The sequence below is a fragment of the Notolabrus celidotus genome, chromosome 11 (genome assembly GCF_009762535.1).
Source record: "Notolabrus celidotus isolate fNotCel1 chromosome 11, fNotCel1.pri, whole genome shotgun sequence".
Classification (NCBI taxonomy): domain Eukaryota; kingdom Metazoa; phylum Chordata; class Actinopteri; order Labriformes; family Labridae; genus Notolabrus; species Notolabrus celidotus.
In genome coordinates, this window is record NC_048282.1 from 36,082,644 (window position 1) to 36,105,079 (window position 22,436).

Here is a 22,436-nt window from a genome sequence, read left to right on the forward strand (position 1 = left end):
CTAATGTTCAAGGCTCATTAGCGCCTCCCTTTTCCAGTGGTTTAGAGGTGAAAATACAGGTTTATTTCTATCAAACTTTTATTGAACATTTGTTATATTTATATTGAGAAAAATTGTATCACAATATCTAGCATTATCGAATTATCACCCAGCCCTACTCTATACTGTTTTGCACTGTCTACTTCAGGGGTTCCCAAACTTTTCAGCCCGTGACCCCCACTGTCCCTCAAAGAGATTTGACGGGTCTTCATTTAGCTGGTCTGCAGAAAACTACCTACCTATATGAGCATGTGTCTGTTTTTCCTGTGCCGTTATGAATGAACCTGCTGCTAGATGCTTTTGATAATTAACTGTTCACTAACTCTAAACTTAGGAGTCATCTGGGAACAAAGAAAGGCAGAAAACTCATTACACTTTCTATTTTCAAGGCTTTATTTAAAGTTTAGTGTCTATTTTTGTTGAGATTTTTTACTACAATGGGTAAAATGTACTATATTTAGACCCCCCACGGGGTCCCGACCCACACTTTGGGAACCCTTGGTCTACTTTGCTGCTATAACACTAAATTTCCTCGTTGTGGGACGGATGAAGGATATCTTATCTTATCTCATTCTTCAGAGTGACGCACGGCGTGACTGCAGGTTTCCGGCCCCTTCCTGAGCCGGTGTATTTCAAGGTTTCACAGTGTCGCTGAAGGACACCTTATATTTACAGATGGGTATTTTCTGCTCCAAGGAAAAGCTCTGTGTGATGTCAGAAATGATGTGCAGAGCTAATAATACCCCAAATGCACACATGGATGGGTCTGTTGTTATGGAAACAGCACATTTTTTTTTTACAAAAACCCCTCCAGGCAACACTTTTTTCCTCATAAGAAGAAAAAGAAAAGTGCTCGCTGCGAACACAGCGTCAGTCTGCCGTCCTCTGATTCTCCTGTCTGTGTCTGCGGCTGCTCAGAGCTGGATTCAGCCTGATGTGTCCCTGTCCCTGTGGTCTACCTTCTCTGTTTGGGGCCCTGTAGCGCTACACAGATGCTCTTAAGAATATTCCTGCTCGTGGCTCTTGTTGTTTGGAGCCCAAATCCCCCGCCCTGCACCCCGGAGAGGGGGAAACTTTTCTTCTCTGCTGTTCTTCTGACAGCACTGAGGGCTGGAAACACACTTCGCTTGCAGCACTGTCATGAAAAGTGCTAAAGCATGTCTGGGAAACAAAACGACCACGGAGACGGCCAACCTCAATTAATGCCTCTTGAAAGCTTCTCCTCTGTGCCTTTTTATCGTTTGTGTTTACAAGGACGGGCTGGATTGGACAGATGCTGCCTGCTGCTGCTGCTGCTGCTGCTGTCCTCTCTGTTGTTAACTCTGGCATTTAAGAGATGATTTACAGTCGCCCCTTCAACAACAAAGTGTACCTTTTTATCTCTGAACCATCCTCTGAAAAGACAAACTTTGAAGAGAGTGTGTTAAATTGAAACATGGTGGATCTTGGTAAAGGGCATGTTTATTTTACTGACCACTTTTAAAGCTTGTCTGGGTCTCACCCCGAGCTACATTGTTGATATGCTGATAACTTACGAGTGATCTCACAGCCTCAGATCCTCAGATCCTCAGATGGGGCACTTCTGGTCGTTCCAAAGTCTCAAATCTATGCTTTCTCCATCAGGGCGCCTCAACATTGGAACGACCTCCCTTACAATATACGGCTTGCAGAGTCAGTTATCTTTAAAATCACTTCTTAAGAATAACTTCTATTTAACTTCACCTTTTAAATCAATCTGTATTTTTTATTAGCAAGCCTGAGCACCGCTGGTGGCGAAGGCCCTATTGTAACCCAAGGATTAGGGATTTTCTCCTTTCTTCCACCACTTAAAACGCAGTTTTGGCCCCCTGAACGTGAATGAAATAAATCTGTCAATATTCATTAAATAAATATAATCATCAACATAGCCTGACTGACTTTCTTTCCAAAGATCCTCTATTTTCTCAGTTGGACAGTTTCAGCTGTTTTCAGTCCTGATTTTATGCCTGAAGCATCAACAAATTGCAGCTGCCAGAGGACAACAGTCAGCTCGTTTACAGAGAACAGGATCCTCTGGTGATAAAAGAGGTCGGCCGGGGACATATCATTTTCAAAAAGAGGAGAGAAATGTGACAAAGCGGGCGAGGATGCTGCAGATGATCTACACGTCCTTGTCAGATCAGCAGAAAAAGTTTGAATGTTTGGTTTTAGTCTTCTCTGTCAGGACAGTCTGCAGGAGGAAATTCATCCTCAGAGTTAAAGGCTGTAGTTCTTCTTTGAGTTCATTCTCACGCTGAGGTGATCCTGTCTTCAAATAACTGCAGTAAGAGAGATGAGGGAAAGTGTACTCTAAATTTCAAGCTTTTTATCAAGTTGTGTTTTCATCATTCATTTAGAAAACAACATGTTGGTCATGCAGAGAGGAACAACAAAGACTTGAAGGTCACAGTGATGGAGAGCAATCTATTGTAAGATAAAGAGTTCGTCTCACATCGCAGACCGGTTTAATGTTTGTTTATCATGAACTCTCCAGTTCCTCTTTTTACCTCCAGCTTCCATTAAAGCCAAACTTGTCTTTCATTTTCACACTTTGTGCCAAATGCAACAAAAGAAAACTAGAGGTTTGACATTGTAGAAAGCAGGGGGATGGTGTACCAGTTTCAGTATCGTCACCAGTGTCACCTTCAGCCATAACATTGGATTTCGCAAAACTGTCCTTCCCGTTATCCTCAGACTCTTTCCAAACAGAGCAGGTCTAGACCGTACTCCATGTTCTATTATTAACAAATTGCATGAACTGTAAGCGGTGCAAAGATTATTGACTTAGGCAGGTGTAAAGGGAATTGCAGTAATCTAAACAGGAGAAAATGAAAGCATGAATTAATGTGTCAAGGTCTGAAGAGAAAGCATTGGTCTGATTTTGGCGATATTTCAGAGCTGCAGGAAACAGGATTGGATGAGTTTGGAGATATGATGGTCAAAACTGATTCCTAGATTTATTGCAGTGAGTTTGATATTTAGTTTTAATGGGTCAATAGACTGTTGAACTGCATTGGTGAGGGTGTCGGGTCCGATTAACAGTATTTCAGTTTTATTTGGGTTTAGATGGAAGAAGTTTTAAGACATCCAGTCTTGAATTGCAGCCAGACAGTTATGAAGGGAGGACAATTGATTCAGGATTATTGGTTTTATCAGTGGTCTGAAACATCTGGGAATTGGCTGAAGAGATGACCGAGTCGAAGCATGTAAAGGGAGAACAGGAGAGGACCGAGGACGGAACCCTGGGGAACACCACACAGCAGAGGGCAGAGGAGGATACATGATTTTTGATGCAGACATTGAAATACCTTTTACTGAAATATGACTGAAATCAGTTTACAGTGGACTGTAGCTGTGACTCATCAAAAGAGGGACTGTAAACACTTTCCTGACAATGACATTTTTTAAGACAAACTCTTGGATGCAGAAGGGTCTTGTCTCACCATGTCGGTATCCTTTTTGGCGTAACCTAGCTTCTAGTTTTGTTCTCCGGTCTTCTTCAGAACTCAAGACGCCTTTTAGACAAGAAGGTGAAACATCCTCAAAAACTTCAACCAACACTGGTTGAATTTTCAGCTCTGATTTAAGACGACCTGCACAACTGAGAACCTTCACAGATGCTACCAAAACAAGAACGAATGATTGAGTTTTCAGTTTGTTTGTCTGAGAGAAAAGCATTGTTCCGTGAGCACAGTAGTAGTAAAACGAGTGTGTGTGTGTGTGTGGTGTGTGTGTGTGTGTGTGTGTGGTGTGTGAGAGAGAGTGTGTGGGCATGTGTTTGTGTAGGTTAAATGTCACTTCTTCCCATCTGCTTCAAAAAATGACTCAGCCTTTTTCTTAGCAGTGAGTATTTCTTAATAACTGCGTCCAAATGCCACACCTGCAGCCGAGAGACTCCAAAACATTAGATTTACATTTTTCTCATTCCTCTTGTTTTTCAGATTCTCTCTCTCCCCCCTCTCTCTCTCTCTGGTGTCCCTCCACCAGAAGAAGAAGTCAGCGAGTCCAAGAGCTCGACGATGCTACAGCACCGCTCCTGCTTCTTCCTCTCTCTCCAGGATGGAAGGATATGAATCCAGTTCATGTAATTACCCACAATTCATTACCTCAACACTGGGCAGAGTCTGTTTAAGTAATTGGACATATTTAGATTCAGGGCACTCTGTCGACGCTCTGACCTGTGCTGAGTCTAAGATGAGACTCTTGAGAGGGATGATGCTGCTGAAACGAAGAGCTCAGATCCACCTGCACTCGTTTCTGTAGCTAGGTGCTGAAAGGAAGTCTTGCATTCCCAGCCGACCATTACTGATGTAACACACACACACACTTTTGAAGTGCAACTTAATTAATCCAACTCCAAAATGCAGAAAAGGTCACAGGAACTCAAAATACTAAAAAATATATAGTTTGCACCACTTTTAATTACCTTGCGTGTTCACAATGCATGTGTGAAGACGAAGGCAGGATGATGCGTGGAATAATAATATGTGACAACCTGACAATTATCTCTACTTGTAGACCTGCAGGCCAAAGATAGAATACAGGTTGTAATTATCTAATTACCTGTAATAATGAAGGTGATGTGTGCTCACACTCACAGCCAACTTTCTTACAACCAGTGTTGTGAAAGTTCACACAAGAAATGAACTATTTCAAATCCTCAACAACAGAGATTCATTCTCCTCTTCTCCTCTTCTCCTCTCCCATGAGAGGTGGGTGCGTTGCTGGGGGTCTCTTAATCAGCTTTCAATCTTTGTGTTTCGCTTGTGCTCGTGGTGGCTGCTCATCCGTGCAGTGCTCATAAAGGAATGCCTGAATCACCTTCACCTGTGTTGTGGTCCCCACACAGGAAGTACGACGCACAGCTGGGTTCGCCCCTTCACAATAAAACTCCGTTATGAAACTCTGCTGTTAACCTGGGTTACATGATCATTGCTTTAGATGCATCTTCATTCTTCCTCCCATATGTCAGTCTGCAGCCCATAATCACTGACATTTACTAAACCACATGAATTACTGTATTCTACTGTAGAATCATAGACAGGTATTAAGTGTTAAAGACAAGAAATCTGCAGCTATGAAGACTTAGAAACACACATCTAATACTAGAATCTGTCAGCTGAATATTTAGCTAAAGGATCTGACTTTAACCACCCCGATACATGGAGGCAATCCATTAGGATTGAAGAGGGAAAAGAACCACTGAACACACAAACACTAAAGTGAACTAGTCCTCATTCCTAAAAGCTACACCTCTCTAAAACAAGACCAGCCCGTTGGGGTACCTTTCACATTTGAACTGATATGGTACTGATTAGGGATGACCACAATTAATCAATTATCGATTAATTGATTGTTAAGAAATTACTCAAAACACATTTTTGTTATCAATTTTCCGTCACGTGGAACAAACATCATGTGGTCTCATATTACACTCATCTATCATGGAGGTGTTTTAAGTTTAAAGCATGTTTCGATGTGAATCAGTTGTTAAAGGTGGATCCGTGACGTCACCCATCTGTTTCTGAAGAGCTGTTTTGAGACCAATCGGCTGCGGCAGCCATATTGCTTCTGTCGAGCCAGTGTGACGTAAAGAGGCGGGCTTTGAGCCTCCTAGCCAACAGCTGCAGTGTTCCTGCAGGCAGCTGTGCCTCTCATTGGAAGACTGGTAAATTCAATATCTTCGAAATTACCGAATTAGAAAAAAATTCACCCCCCTCACAGTGAGAGGACGTCGAGAAATTAGCTATTCAGACTACACTCATCTTTGTACCAGGCTGTAAACATGTTTATTAATGCTGCAAAGATCGTCTTTTCCCCATTCATGTGTATGTGACTTCCGGTGCTTCCGGAGCCAGCCTCAAGCGGATCCTCGATGAACTGCAGCTTCTAACACTTCCGCATTGGACTCATATTTTTAGACCGGAGGTTGCTGCTTGGTCCTGATACATTCAAAACAGCTGCTTCACAGGTTCCGCTCACTACATCTGGATTACTAGACGCATAATAATAATAATAATAATAATGAATTTTATTTATCACGCACTTTACATTTGGAGCAAATCTCAAAGTGCTACAGGGCATAATAAAAGGGCAGTAAGAATAAAAACAGGGTTAAAAACAAACAGTAAAATGCAGACACTTGTTAAAAGCACTGTGGAAAAAAAAACAGGAAAATAAAACTAGGAAAAAGCCTTCTGAAACAGGAACGTTTTTAGTCCCTTTTTAAAAGAGTCAATAGTCTGTGGTGCTCTCAGGTGGTCAGGGAGAGCATTCCACAATTGCGGGGCAGCGGATGAAAAAGCCCGGTCTCCCATAGTGCGTAGTCTGGTGCGGGGGCAATGGAGGCGGTTGGTGCTGGTGGAACGGAGGGTTCTTGTGGTGGTTTGTGGGTGTAGCAGTTCCTTCAGATATGTGGGAGCGTGTCCATGGATGCACTGATGTGAGTAGAGAGATTTTGAATTCGATTCTGTACGAGACAGGGAGCCAGTGGAGTGAATGTAGGATGGGTGTAATGTGGTCTTGTTTGCGCACTCTCATCAGGACCCTGGCTGCGCAGTTCTGGATGAACTGCAGTTTATGAAGGCTTTTGCCAGGGATCCCGATGAGACGTGCGTTGCAGTAATCAATCCTGGAGGAGACAAAGGCATGGACCAGCTTTTCTGCATCAGGGAGAGAGAGTGAGGAGATGTTGCATAAGCCAAATGTCTGTCGGGTGCTGTTAACCTGACTTCAGCTACAGTAAACACAGCACTCAGTAACTCTTGGTAATTCTTCTCAATGCCTCTCGGATCCTCCCACAGTGTGAGCGGTCGTTCTCTGCCTCCAGAGTGAGCGACGTTCACGTTCGTGTTCAACAAACTCGTTCATTTTCCTTTGCTGTTACCTGTGTAACAAAACAAACACTAAATGGATGCTATTCACAGCCTCACACCCAGACATGAAGGCCAAACAAAGAGTTTCAATCAATAAAAGAAGATTTATGTTCGGCTAAGAGGTTGAAAATTAGGTTAGTGTTCAAGCCATACAGTAATTCACTCCTGTATTTAACTAATTTGTGTAAATAAGACTGATAGTCATTATTTTTGGTGAGAATTCTTGTGAATATATTTATATTCACACTTGTCTAGCTGGTCAAATATCTGTGCCTTAATTGTCCTGCTGTGGTTAATTGGTGCTGCTGTGGACCGCAGCTGATTGATTAAACAGGCATCTGAGCATGTGCGCTGAAAGGAAGACTTTGATCTGAGTAGGACGAGTAGCAACAGATTTCCTGATCATAGCTTTACATAGATTTGTACTTATTTGGGAAGTAGAAGTATCTTTCTTTTAGTATACAAGTTCAAAGAGACTCCAGAAGTGCAAATACATGCATGTAACCCTGTTTTAAAAAGCACGAGTCAGAAACATCACATCCTGCAGAAGTGGCAAAGAAGATTTTTGCCTTGACTAGATCCAGATCAGAAAAAAAGGATTACATCTTGCTGCTTCTGCAGTTCAATCTGTTGTTCCATCCGTTTTGGAGTTTAGGAGGACTACATGAAGTAAAAGTGATCTCATGGAAAGGATTGCAAATGAAAGGTTGAACCTGTCTGCATCATGTGTGGTGTATCGCGAGAGTTCTCCTGGAGCGCTCGCCAAATTTGTTCATGTGTTTTAGCACCTCTGCATCTATCTGCACTCCCCCCTCTTGGATATTATTCAGGCAACCAATCAGGGCAGCACTTCAGTATCATAGCATCCCCGCTGACTCAGATCCCTGCATGGATAATGAGGTTAAAAACACCTTCAGAAGCTGAATATACCATTAAACATGTCTTTTAAGTTGAATGTGCATGTGTGAAAAGGATCCTTTAAGCTGCTTATCACAGTAATGATGCATGAGTCTTGTTTTCCCTTCACATTTATTCACACACTGGCTTTAGTCGACAGATTAGGAGAAATCTGAGAACATTTCAACAACACTGTCATGTTTTCTGGTTTGAGAAACAGATTCAAAGGCGGACCTGTCAGTCATGAGGCTTGAGGCTTGCTTGATATGACGTGCTGCAACACGGAGTTTCAGAGAAACACACGAGCATTCAGCCTCCTGCTCCAGTGTGATGTACGGGAGCAGACAGCAGCTGCATACCAGACCAACCCCTGCTGCACACACACTCCACCTCACACAGCATCCGGCGCTCACCTCTGCTCAATTCAATCAGATCTGTTCGCCCAAACTGTGCCAGCATGTGCAAACACAAACACTCACACACACACACACACACAAATGCATGCACAGAGAGGACGGTGACACACACGACCTGTGGAATTGCCTTACAGGCTTTCAAGAAAATATCCATTCAATCTGGCACATGTGCACACACACACACACGCACACACGCACATGCAGTCACATGACGAGGGCAGCTTGTGTGCTTTCAAATCACCTTGAGGGACTGATAGTGGAAGAATGTTATTAAGGGAGCCTGATGCCCTTCAGTGCTGCAACTACTGTATCCTCTGTTGTTGATATTGAAGATGTAGTGTTTGTTCTGTAGCAGTGACTCCTCACGTATCACTCTTTTGACCTTTTATAACTCATCACAAACTATAACTGGCTGATGCATGTTGCAAGAAGAATGTACAATATTTCATTCGGCTCTGAAAGTCCGAACGCCTTTCAGCCCCAGTCTTTAAGTCCCAGTCTTTATGTCCCAGTCTTAAAGCCCCATTCTTTAAGCCCCAGTCTTTAAGTCCCAGTCTTTAAGTCCCAGTCTTTAAGCCCCATTCTTTGAGTCCCAGTCTTTAAGTCCCAGTCTTTATGTCCCAGTCTTAAAGCCCCATTCTTTAAGCCCCAGTCTTTAAGTCCCAGTCTTTAAGTCCCAGTCTTTAAGCCCCATTCTTTGAGTCCCAGTCTTTAAGTCCCAGTCTTTAAGTTCCAGTCTTTAAGACCCAGTCTTTAAGTCCCAGTCTTTAAGTTCCAGTCTTTAAGCCCCAGTCTTTTAGTCCCAGTCTTTAAGTCCCAGTCTTTAAGTCCCAGTCTTTAAGCCCCAGTCTTTAAGCCCCAGCCTTTGAGTCCCAGTCTTTAAGTTCCAGTCTTTAAGTTCCAGTCTTTAAGTCCCAGTCTTTATGTCCCAGTCTTTGAGTCCCAGTTTTAAGCCCCAGTCTTTAGGCCCCAGTCTTTAAGTCCCAGTCTTTAAGCCCCAGTCTAAGTCCCAGTCTTAAGTCCCAGTCTTTAAGTCCCAGTCTTTATGTCCCAGTCTTTAAGTCCCAGTCTTTAAGTCCCAGTCTTTATGTCCCAGTCTTTAAGTCCCAGTCTTTATGTCCCAGTCTTGAGTCCCAGTTTTAAGCCCAGTCTTTAGGCCCCAGTCTTTAAGTCCCAGTCTTTAAGCCCCAGTCTTTAAGTCCCAGTCTTTAAGTCCCAGTCTTTAAGCCCCAGTATTTAAGTCCCATTCTTTAAGCCCCAGTTTTAAGTCACAGTCTTTAAGTCCCAGTCTTTAAGTCCCAGTCTTTAAGTCCCATTCTTTAAGTCCCAGTCTTTAAGTCCCAGTCTTTAAGTCCCGTCTTTAAGTCCCAGTCTTAAGTCCCAGTCTTTAAGTCCCAGTCTTTAAGTCCCAGTCTTTAAGCCCCATTCTTTAAGTCCCAGTCTTTAAGTTCCAGTCTTTAAGTCCCAGTCTTTATGTCCCAGTCTTTAAGCCCCAGTCTTTAAGTCCCAGTCTTTAAGCCCCAGTCTTTAAGTCCCAGTCTTTAAGTCCCAGTCTTTAAGCCCCATTCTTTAAGTCCCAGTCTTTAAGCCCCAGTCTTTAAGTCCCAGTCTTTAAGCCCCAGTCTTTATGTCCCAGTCTTTAAGCCCCAGTCTTTAAGTCCCAGTCTTTAAGTCCCAGTCTTTAAGCCCCAGTCTTTAAGTCCCAGTCTTTAAGTCCCAGTCTTTAAGCCCCATTCTTTAAGCCCCAGTCTTTAAGTCCCAGTCTTTAAGTCCCAGTCTTTAAGCCCCAGTCTTTAAGTCCCAGTCTTTAAGCCCCAGTCTTTAAGTCCCAGTCTTTAAGCCCCAGTCTTTAAGTCCCAGTCTTTAAGTCCCAGTCTTTAAGTCCCAGTCTTTAAGTTCCAGTCTTTATGTCCCAGTCTTTAAGTCCCAGTCTTTGAGTCCAGTCTTTATGTCCCAGTCTTTATGTCCCAGTCTGTAAGTCCCAGTCTTTAAGTCCCAGTCTTTAAGTCCCATGCTTTAAGTCCCAGTCTTTAAGCCCCAGTCTGTAAGTCCCAGTATTTAAGTCCCAGTCTTTAAGCCCCAGTCTTTAAGTCCCAGTATTTAAGTCCCAGTCTTTAAGACTCAGTCTTTAAGTCCCAGTATTTAAGTCCCAGTCTTTAAGCCCAGTCTTTAAGTCCCAGTATTTAAGCCCCAGTCTTTAAGCCCCATTCTTTAAGCCCCAGTCTTTAAGTCCCAGTCTTTAAGTCCCAGTCTTCAGGCCCTAGAGTCGACACAGTGTCAGACTAACGACTCTGCTTTGAGCTGGTAGGTTTTGAGTTTCCTTCAGTGTCGCTGTCTCTTGTCTCAGCTGTGTTTACATTCTGCTCCGAACATCTTTAAGCCCCGCCTACCTCTCACCCTGCGACGTGATTGGCTGTTCAATGCCAATTATATCGCCATAATTATTGAATTATCACCCAGCCCTAGTTCAGAGATGCCTGATGAAGTAAAATCAATCTAGGAAAGAAAAGAAACTCCATCTCTAGGACAGATTATTAAGAATCAGTGACTCTCTGTGAATCCTCTGCATACATTTATGAGTGAAGATACATTAAAAGGAGGTCGTTTTACTTCATGTTAAATGATTTAAATTATGACCAAGTGTGACACTGCTGATTTTCTTTTGATCACTGAACTGATTCATACTCTAATACTCAGCTCTTGAAACCTCAGACTGTGACTGAACATCTGACAGAGCAGCTGCAGCCACAATGAGCTCTGACTGGAATACAGCTGAATCCTCACAGCATCCCAAACTGTGAAGAGCCTTTTACGATGAGTTTAGATTGAAATCTTTATACATGTATTATTTACAGCATCCTTTCAATGCGGATTACCATAGCAACAGTGTTCATATTTCATACAAAAAAAAAAAAAAAAAAAAGCCTTTAATTTAGAAGACTGGCTGAAAATGTGCCAACGCTGAACGGAGAGTCCGGGCTGGAGAAGTTACTCAAATATCAGATCAGGAAATCTCATCTCTGGTTTTGATCACGAGCAGGCTCACAGTGTCAGCTTACTATTAGATATCTGGATGACTGCTCTGAGGAAGTAAGGCCTCATTCTAACAGCTGATTAACAGGTATGTACAGTTTGAGCAGTCTAAGGACATAATCTTGTAAAAAAACAGAGTCTGATCAGTGGAAGTCCACCAAACATGCTTTTCTTGTATCATGAGTCAATGTTTAGTTCAGTTTTTCCTTGTTTCATGCCTTGGTTTCTCCTGTCTGTATTCGTGTTAGTTATCCTTTGTGTGTTTTGTGATCCATGTCTCTTGTTGTCTTGTGTTCTCTGTTTTGTAGTTCTGATCCCTGTGTTTCCAGTTTAGTTTTACTTCCTGCCCTTGCGTGTTTCCCTCCTTTTGTGAGTCCCCTCATTAGTCTCACCTGTGTCCTGTGTTCACACCTGTGTTAATTACTCTGTGTATTTAGTTCCTGTTTCCCCTGTCCCTTGTTGGATCATTCTGTAGCGTTGGGGGAAAGACTTAAAGGTGACATATCATGCAAAATGGACTTTTTAATGGTTCTCTACCTGAAATATGTGTCCCTGTCTACAAACCCCCGAGAATGAAAATAATCCATTCTGCCCCTGTTCTGATTTCTACACCTTTCTGTAAAGTGTGTGAAACCAGCCGTTTCAGACTTCAGTGTTTTGTTACGTAACAACAATATCCGTCTGTAACAGGAAGTCAGAGCTCGGAGCTTGTTCAGCCCATAGACTGTATAAAATACAACTCAACCCCTCCTCTGTTTTTCATTACCTGCACACATGTGTGCTAACAAGGAGCTTAGGAGGGAGGCATGCTAGTTGTAGGCTGTCTTAATAAACACAAAGGTCGTTTTACACCCCACGTCTGCAGATTTGAAGATCTAGTGGATGATTTTTATTATCATGGATAAGTGCTAGCGCTAGTTAGCATAGCCACATAGCTACATGTTCGTAGCTGTAGCTGTGTACCAAGACATACGTCGACATACTGACAAATAAAACAACAAGAAACACTAAATCTGTGACCAATCCTTCAGAAAGGTCCTGCTGCAGGCGCCTCTCCGTCAGGATCAGATTCTGGATCAGATTCAGAGGGTTGAAGTAACTTGATCTCTGAGCAGCCGTGTATATTCAGCCAACATGTAAACATTAGATCAACGTGCAGGACAGCCGAGGCACATCCACTTCCTGAGGGGGCGTGGTCAGAGAGAAAACAGAGTGTTCTGAGGAGGACTGAAGAAGGGGCTTTTCAGGCAGACCAAAATCTGATTTCAAAGTGTTTTTTGAGCATAAACTTTAAAGACATGTTTTGGGGACCTCTTAGACCAATATAATATATGAGTCCCATTGCTTCAAAACAGCGGTCAGGGAACACATGGGTGACGTCATGGATACTACGTCAGAGCAGCTGGACTCAGTATAAAAGCAACAACAGTACAGATTAAAAAGGTATTTCTTCATGCATCTTGTTTATTTTGAAATTGAGCGGATAATTCAAGTGCCAGACTTCCTGCCTAGGTCGATCTTCTCTGTTCAGCTTGATGCATGCCGGGCTGAGCCTCCATCCAAAATAGACAGAGTTGGAACTGTGGAAAACACAAGCATTGACCAGAACGGACACAGATCAGCTCCACAGTGTGTGTGTGTGTGTGTGTGTCGCTGATGGAACTCGATGCTCTCACTTCCTGTGGAAATTTGTTGCTCTTTTTAAAGCTCCAGAATCCAATTTGAAAAATCAATATGTGTACCTCGCTGAACAATGGAGCCCCTGCTGTACTGCTTCCTTAATCTCTTAGTTTGTATGGTGACTGGATCCAAACAACATGTGTGAAACAGAAATCAACAGCAGTGATCGCCAAGACTCATTTTGTGTTCCAGGGTGGAATGATTGTTTTTCTCAGAGGAGTGTGGTGGCTTTAAAAAGGACTGATTGAACATCTGTTCCTGGTCGAGGAAATAATCTCACTGCCAGATAAAGAAATGTAAAAACGGCCGTCCAGGGAGCTCGTCTGTGAGGATGTGGGACTCTCTCTGTGATAATTCAAGTCCAGCGGTGGCACAAAGCAGAATTATCTTCCTTAAACATAACATTCAACTCCACTGCTATGCAGATGACACCAAGCTCTACCTGTCCACTAAACCCACCTCCTCTCTCCCTGTCCGACTGTCTTCATGACCTCAGATCCTGGCTCCCCAACAACTTCCTCAAACTGAACAGTGATAAAACAAAGGTCCTTCTCCTTGGCACCAAATCCACCCTCTCAAAAACAAACAACCTCTCCATCCTCATTGACAGCTCCTCCGTCTCCCCCTCCCCCCATGTTAAGGGTCTGGGTGTCATCCTCAACAGTACACTGTCATTCCAGTCCACATCAATAATGTCACCGGTCAGCATACTTCCATCTCCGTCCAGGTCCATCTCTCTCCCCCAACAGTACATCCATTCTGGTTCACACCCTGGTCACCTCCTGGTCACCTCCCGTCTAGACATTGCAACTCCCTTCTTTTTGGTTTACCTCACAAATCCATCCATAAACTTCAACTGGTTCAAAACTCCACTCCACATTCTCAACAGAACCCCCTCCACCAGCCCACATCACACCTCTCCTGCAGCACCTCCATGGTCTTCCCATCAAATACAGCATCATCTTTAAGATTCTGTTCCTCACCTACAAGACCATCAACAACCAAGCTCCTCAGGACCTCATTGACCTCTTCCATACCAAAATACCCACCCTACCATAGTCTCAGGTCCTCCTCTTCCACCCAACTCACCCTCCCACTTGCTCGCTTGACCACCATGGGGTCGAGAGCCTTCAACCGCTCGGCCCCCCCCGCCTCTGGAACTCTCTCCCCCAAGGCATACAAAATTCCACCTCTCCCACCCCCTTCAAATCCCACCTCAAATCCCACAAACAAAGAAGACAGCATCAAGGGAAAACACCCCAGACCTTCCCCTCTGTCAGAGAGCGCCCAGCTCCACCTGCCACTCTTTTCCTACCTCCCCTCCTACCTGCGCCTTCAACTGGTCCAAAACTCAGCTGCCTGCATCACCAGAACTCCCTCCACCAGCCCACATCACACCTGTCCTGCAGCAACTCCACTGGCTTCCCATCAAATACTGCATCATTTTCAAGATTCTGTTCCTCCCTTTCAAAGCCATCAACAACCGAGCTCCTCAGGACCTCATTGAGCTCCTCCATACCAAAATACCCACCCTACTGTAGTCTGAGGTCCTCCTCTTCCACCCAACTCACCCTCCCACCTGCTCGCTGGATCACCATGGGGTCGAGAGCCTTCAGCCGCTCGGCCCCCCTCCGCCTCTGGAACTCTCTCCCCCAAGGCGTACAAAATTCCACCTCTTCCCACCCCCTTCAAATCCCACCTTAAATCCCACAAACAAAGAAGACAGCATCAAGGGAAAACACCCCAGACCTTCCCTCTGTCAGAGAACGCCCAGCTCCACCTGCCACTCTTTTCCTACCTCCCCTCCTACCTGCGCCTTCAACTGGTCCAAAACTCAGCTGCCTGCATCATCACCAGAACTCCCTCCACCAGCCCACATCACACCTGTCCTGCAGCACCTCCACGGTCTTCCCATCAAATACAGCATCATCTTTAAGATTCTGTTCCTCACCTACAAAGCCATCAACAACCCAGCTCTTCAGGACCTCATTGACCTCCTCCATACCAAAACACCCACCCTACCGTAGTCTCAGGTCCTCCTCTTCCACCCAACTCACCCTCCCACCTGCTTGCTTGGCCATCATGGGGTTGAGAGCCTTCAACTGCTCGGCCCCCCTCCGCCTCTGGAACTCTCCCCCAAGGCGTACAAAATTCCACCTCTTCCCCCCACCTTCAAATCCCACCTCAAATCCCACAAACAAAGAAGACAGCATCAAGGGAAAACACCCCAGACCTTCCCTCTGTCAGAGAGCGCCCAGCTCCACCTGCCACTCTTTTCCTACCTCCCCTCCTACCTGCGCCTTCAACTGGTCCAAAACTCAGCTGCCTGCATCATCACCAGAACTCCCTCCACCAGCCCACATCACACCTGTCCTGCAGCACCTCCACGGTCTTCCCATCAAATACAGCATCATATTTAAGATTCTGTTCCTCACCTACAAGGCCATCAACAACCAAGCTCCTCAGGACCTCATTGACCTCCTCCATACCAACACACACCACCCTACCGTAGTCTCAGGTCCTCCTCTTCCACCCAACTCACCCTCCCACCTGCTTGCTTGGCCATCATGGGGTTGAGAGCCTTCAACCGCTCGGCCCCCCTCCGCCTCTGGAACTCTCTCCCCCAAGGCGTACAAAATCCCACCTCTTCCCCCCCCTTCAAATCCCACCTCAAATCCCACAAACAAAGAAGACAGCATCAAGGGAAAACACCCCAGACCTTCCCTCTGTCAGAGAGCGCTCAGCTCCACCTGCCACTCTTTTCCTACCTCCCCCCCTACCTGCGCCTTAATTGCACCCAGGTACACAGCCGGCTGAAGGAGGTGTGGCCAGAGAGACAGGAGAGAGATCCCGACACCTCAAAGTTCACCTTTTCCACCAAGACTACTCGCTTTAATCTGTCTTCATGGGACTGGAATGACTTCCCCTCCCCTCCCCTTTCATTCTATTAGTATTGCATTGTTATTATTTATTGCTGAGTGTTGTTTTTACTATTGGTATCTTGTAAGGTGACCTGAGTGTCCAAAAAGGCGCCTCAAGTGGACGTTCTTTGATTGGACGCAGACATAACTTTGCTTGGAAGTACTTTGCCATGACTAGATTCAGTCGAAGTGTTGTCTTTATGTTCAAGATGTTGAATCCCTGTCTGCAGAACAAATGTAGCTTCTTAGGTAAATAAAGAAACCCTGACCCTTAAAAAAATGTCAGCATAGGGTCAAACTTAAAACCACGAGAGCTTCCTTCCTGGCCTCCCCAGAAGACTCATACCAAGTGGAAACAGAGACCAGCTCAGTGCCAGGATTTCCCCGAAAGCTTGCGTTAGTATTCTGGATTCTTGTGTGTTCTTCCTCTTACCTTATGATGACATACATGACCAGGAAGTTCCCCACCAGGCCGATGACGCAGACGATCATGTAGACGACCACGATGGTGACCTTCACCCCCGTCGGCAGCAAGGCGTCCGTCTCGTTGTAGGCCCCTGTGAAGTTGTTCTGAAAGAGCGAGTCGTTGTAGAGCTGCAGGTGACCCAGCTGGGCCAGCAGGAAGTCGTCTGGGAACTCCATGTTTGACCGAGGGCGAGGGCGACGGCGAGGGAGTTTAAGCCCAGCTGAGAGGAGGGAGAGAGCGGTTAGACGAGGGGAGTGAATTTAAGACCGATAAGTGTGTCGAGGCTGCAAACAATCACAGCTGGAAACATTATGCATGCACTGATTCTCAATTAGAACATCTCTCACCCAATTTAACCGTCATAACTCTGCAGCAAGACTTTGCATTGTGTGTTTTTTAAATGTCACGCAGCTTCCTGCTTTGTTGAATGTAAACAAAGGCAGCTCTGAGCGGTGGTAAGGTTGCATAAATGAAGCTGAAAGCACAGATGGAAAAGAAGGGGGGAGAGGAGGGGAGAGTAAAGGAAAGAGGAGAGGGTGAGGTAAAGAAATAAACAGGAGAAGGAGAGAGGGGAGGAAGCTGAAAGGAAGGGTTGAAGGCATCGAATGTAATGCACTGATGAATATATTAACATCAAGATGTGAAGGAAAGAGAGAGATTGAAGGAGCACACAGGGAAGAAAGAGGGATGACACCAGTGGTTACGGATGGAGATTGAACATAGAAGCTGTTGGTCTCATTTCATCTTTTGTCTGAAAATATATAATTATACATTTTATTTATAAAAGCACTTAAAAAGTTTCTCAGAGACACTTTACACAAATAAATTATACAGTAGATGAGCAAAGGGAAGCAAAGCAAAAAAGAAAAAAGGAAAAAAATCAATCAATTTGACATTAAAAGCCTTTCTAAAGGTGGTTTTGAGTCCGGATTTGAAGTTGGTGAGTGAGGGAGAGAGTCTGAGGTGTTGTGGGAGAGAGTTCCAGAGGGTGGGGGCAGCGACAGAGCAGACCCTGTCCCCCCCCAGGTTCAGTGCTTGGGTTTGGTGAGACGGGTGAGGAGGTTGGAGTGTGGGATTGTATGTCTGCAGAAGGTCGGTGAGGTAGGATGGAGCTACATTATGGAGGGCTTTGTGGGTTGTTACGGTCGCCCAAGCAACAACGCTACACATGCTCATTAAGGGAGACCGCAACATACAAAGAAGAACAGAAGGGACAACACACAAGGGTGCCAATCAAACCCCAAGCTTTATTTGAAATCCAAAGGTCTCCCAAATTAAAGAACAAGTGAAATCAAAGGAAATATGGGAAGTAATAAGGGGCTGGAGACCAGCCGTGCAATTGACCGTTGCTCCACCCTGAACTAAACCCTGAACTAAACTGGGAATGACAAGAATCTAAACATAAGGAAAAAGGAAAATGATAACTAGACTACTGGAAATCTCCAGCCCAAACTAACACAACAAACAAACATAAAACCCCAAAAAACTAACCATGTTTATAACAACCAAAGCGACCCGCTTTGGATTCCAAACAAAGAAGACAGCATCAAGGGAAAACACCCCAGACCTTCCCCTCTGTCAGAGCGCCCAGCTCCACCTGCCACTCTCTTCCTACCTCCCCTCCTACCTGCGCCTTCAACTGGTCCAAAACTCAGCTGCCTGCATCATCACCAGAACTCCCTCCACCAGCCCACATCACACCTGTCCTGCAGCAACTCCACTGGCTTCCCTTTAAATACTGCATCATCTTTAAGATTCTGTTCCTCACCTACAAGGCCATCAACAACCAAGCTCCTCAGGACCTCATTGACCTCCTCCATACCAACACACCCACCCTACCGTAGTCTCAGGTCCTCCTCTTCCACCCAACTCACCTCCCACCTGCTTGCTTGACCACCATGGGGTTGAGAGCCTTCAGCCGCTCGGCCCCCTCTGCCTCTGGAACTCTCTCCCCCAGGGCGTACAAAATTCCACCTCTTCCACCCCCCTTCAAATCCCACCTCAAATCCCACAAACAAAGAAGACAGCATCAAGGGAAAACACCCCAGACCTTCCCCTCTGTCAGAGAGCGCCCAGCTCCACCTGCCATCTTTTCCTACCTCCCCCCCTACCTGCGCCTTAATTGCACCCAGGTACACAGCCGGCTGAAGGAGGCGTGGCCAGAGAGACAGGAGAGAGGAAAAAACAAACAGAGGAGCCGTACTTAACACCCTCACCCTAAGATGTTGAAAAACAGAACAAAAACATTCTCAACATGCACATCGTGACAAACTATCGGCCAAAACGTCGTCCTTGCCCTTGATATGCTGACCACCATGCTGAACCCCTGCAGACAAAGAGCCCAGCGCATTATTCCCTGATTTGTGTTCTGCATCTGAGTTATAAACACAGGAGGATTGGAGCAACAGTAGAGCCAACATAAACCTCAAAAAAAAATAAAACAGAGGAGCCGTGCATGAGGTGATGAGGAGGATCTTGTACTGTATTCTGGAGGTGATGGGAAGCCAATGGAGGTTCTGGAGGACTGGGGTGATGTGGTCTCTGGAGCTGGAGTGAGTGAGGATGCATGCAGCTGAGTTTTGTCTGTATTGTAGTTTGTTGAGAAAGGTGTTGGGTGAACCGTAGAGGATGCTATTGCAGTAATCAAGTCTTGAGGTGATGAAGGCGTGGATGAGTGTTTCAGCAGCAGTGAAGGACCTCAATGTTTTTGAGGTGGTAGAAGCAGTTTTTGAAAGATTCAAAGTTGAGTGACTGATCAAACATGATACCAAGGTTACGGGTGTAGGTGGATGCTGGAACAGTGGATTTGTCAATAGTGAGTGAGAAGTCCAGGCAGGTGCAATTGATGGATTTTGGGCCTATGATAAGAATTTCTGATTCATTGCAATTGAGTTTAAAGGTGACATATCACGCTTTTTTCATCATATATATTGGTCTAAGAGGTCCCCAAAACATGTCTTTAAAGTTTATGCTCAAAAAAACACTTTGAAATCAGATTTTGGTCTGCCTGAAAAACCCTCTTCTTCAGCCCTCCTCAGAACAGTCTGTTTTCTCTCTGACCACGCCCCCTCAGGAAGTGGATGTGCCTCGGCTCTCCAGCACGTTGATCTAATGTTTACATGTTGGCTGAATATACACGGCTGCTCAGAGATCACGTTACTTCAACCCTCTGAATCTGATCCAGAATCTGATCCTGACGGAGAGGCGCCTGTAGCAGGACCTTTCTGAAGGATTGGTCACAGATTTAGTGTTTCTTGTTGTTTTATTTGTCAGTATGTCGACGTGTGTGGTACACAGCTACGAACATGTAGCTATGTGGCTATGCTAACTAGCGCTAGCACTTATCCATGATAAATAAAAATCATCCACTAGATCTTCAAATCTGCAGACGTGGGGAGTAAAACCGACCTCTGCCAGAAAGGCAGCGGGACCTTTCTGAAGGATTGGTCACAGATTTAGTGTTTCTTGTTGTTTTATTTGTCAGTATGTAGACGTGTGTCTTGGTACACAGCTACAGCTACAGCTATGAACATGTAGCTATGTGGCTATGCTAATTAGCGCTAGCACTTATCCATGACAAATAAAAATCATCCACTAGATCTTCAAATCTGCAGACGTGGGGAGTAAAACCGACCTCTGTGTTTATTAAAGACAGCCTACAACTAGCATGCCTCCCTCCTAAGCTCCTTGTTAGCACACATGTGTGCAGGGAATGAAAACGGGGAGGGATTCAGTATTATTTTATACAGTCTATGGGCTGAACAAGCTCCGAGCTCTGACTTCCTGTTACAGACCGGATATTGTTGTGACGTAACAAAAACACTGAAGTCTGAAACGGCTCGTTTCACACACATTTACAGAAAGGTGGAGAAATCAGAACAGGGGCAGAATGGATTCTTTTCATTCTCAGGGGGTTTGTAGACAGGGACACATATTTCAGGTAGAGAACCATTAAAAAGTCCATTTTGCATGATATGTCACCTTTAAGGAAATTTGCTTGCATCCAGGAGTTTATTTCCTATGTTTTGTCTCCGTTGCTGATTCATCCTGTCTGCACTTAAAAAGATCAGACTTTGTTGTTCTATATTTTTCACCCACTCCAGACGTCTCTGTCTTCCTTTATTCTCTGGGGTCTTTTATCAGCCTTGGATGAACTCACATCGTCAGCCTAATTATCAGACTGAAGAGTCATTGTTTCCATCATTCATTCTGCTTCCTCAAGATGTGCTTTTATCAAAATCTGAATCCTTTTGTAATGTTTTAACCAAAGCATCAAAAACGTCCAAGCTCATTAGTAGTTGTCACTATTTCTGAGGATGTTAAGACTCCAAAAAGACTTAATCGTCTCAGTCCAGCCGCCTTTCGGTCTAAACTTTAAAACTCGATGACCTTGATGAGTGAGAACCCTCACGGCCTTGTGGAAGTCATCTATTCCTGAGCTCTGAATGAAGTCTGCAGAAATGAAACCGTTTATTCAAGCAGCTGAATCCAGTTCCCTTCCATCAAAAGGCGTCTGGATTCACAAAGGGAACAAAAGAAGCTCGACTTCGGCTTCAGCTGAGGTCCTAGGCTGTGATTGTACCTGGAGCTCAGGGCCTTTAGTTCAAGGAGCTGCTTTTCAAGTGATTCTAAAAAAAAAAAAAGTTCACACTGTTCTCTGCATTTCCACAGAGGTTTGAAGCGACTTTCAGGGATATTATAGCACAAAATAATCCTGTAAGAGCTGAATTAATCAATCAGAACTGTTACTGCTGTATTAGAACACTACACTCCCAACATTTGGAGTCATCTACCAGTCAGGGTCCAGGAGGCAGACACCCTCTCTACTTTTAAGAGTAGGCTTCAAACTTTCCTTTTTGATAAAGCTTATAGTTAGAGCTGGATCAGGCTTGGACCAGCTCTTAGTTATGCTGCTATAGGCTTAGACTGACACACTGGGATCCTCTCTCTCCTCTCTCTTCCTGTCTCTTACTTTAACTCTTCCTGTCCCATTAAAGTTACTAACCATAGACCTTTCTGGAGTCCCTGAGCTCCCTTGTCTCGTAGTTCCTCTGGATCTCTGCTGCTGTGGACGTGCCAGACTCCAGCTGCTACAACTACTACTATCCGTCTCCCCACTATCATCTCTCTCTCTCTTCATCTCCCTCTATCCCTCTCTCCAACACGGTCTCAGCAGATGTGTGTCTAACATGAGTCTGGTCCTGCTGGAGGTTTCTGCCTGTTAAAGGAAGTTGTCCTTGCCACTGTAACTTGCTAAATGCTGCAAAGTGCTCTGCTCATGGTGGATTAGGATGCGATCAAACTGAGTCCTGTCTGTAAGAGGGGACTGGATCTTATCCTGTCTTGATGTTGAGTATTTGACACACTGGGATCCTGTCTTTCCCTCTCTCTCCTCCCTCTTCTCTCACTTACTTTATCTCTTCCTGTCCCATTAAAGTTACTTACCATAGACCTTTCTGGAGTCCCCTGAGCTCCCTGTCTCGTAGGTTCCTCTCTGTTGTGGACGAGCCAGACTCCAGCTGCTTCATCTCCCTCTATCCCTCCTCTCCAACTCGGTCTCAGCAGATGTGTGGTCTAACATGAGTCTGGTCCTGCTGGAAGGTTTCTGCCGTTAAAGGAAGTTTGTCCTTGCCACTGTAACTTGCCAAATACTTTCACGATTAGGCTTCAAACCTTCCTTTTTGATGAAGCTCATAGTTAGAGCTTGCTCAGGCTTGGAACAGCTCTTAGTATGCTGCTATAGGCTTAAACTAGGGAAGCTGACCTACTGGGATCCTGTCTTTCCATTTCTCTCCTCTGCCCCACATCACTTACTTTAACTCTCCCTGTCCCATTAAAGTTACTAACCATAGACCTTTCTGGATTCCCTGAGCTCCCTTGTCTCGTCTCTCCACTATCATCTCTCTCTCTCTTCATCTCCCTCTATCCCTCTCTCCAACACCGGTCTCAGCAGATGTGTGTCTAACATGAGTCTGGTCTGCGAGAGGTTTCTGCCTGGTTAAAGGAAGTTTGTCCTTGCCACTGTAACTGCTAAATGCTGCAAGTGCTCTGCTCATGGTGGATTAGATGAGATCAGACTGAGTCCTGTCTG

General features: G+C 44.9%; 1 protein-coding gene across 1 annotated transcript in view; it reads right to left on the reverse strand.

The window, feature by feature from the left end:
* The window catches only part of oprl1 (opiate receptor-like 1), a 162,575-nt gene extending 146,054 nt beyond the window's left edge, over positions 1-16,521 (reverse strand). The window contains exon 1 of the mRNA XM_034694928.1: positions 16,313-16,521. Coding sequence (XP_034550819.1) covers positions 16,313-16,521 — 209 coding nt within the window. The remainder of the gene's footprint in view (positions 1-16,312) is intronic.
* Positions 16,522-22,436: the final 5,915 nt, after the last annotated feature.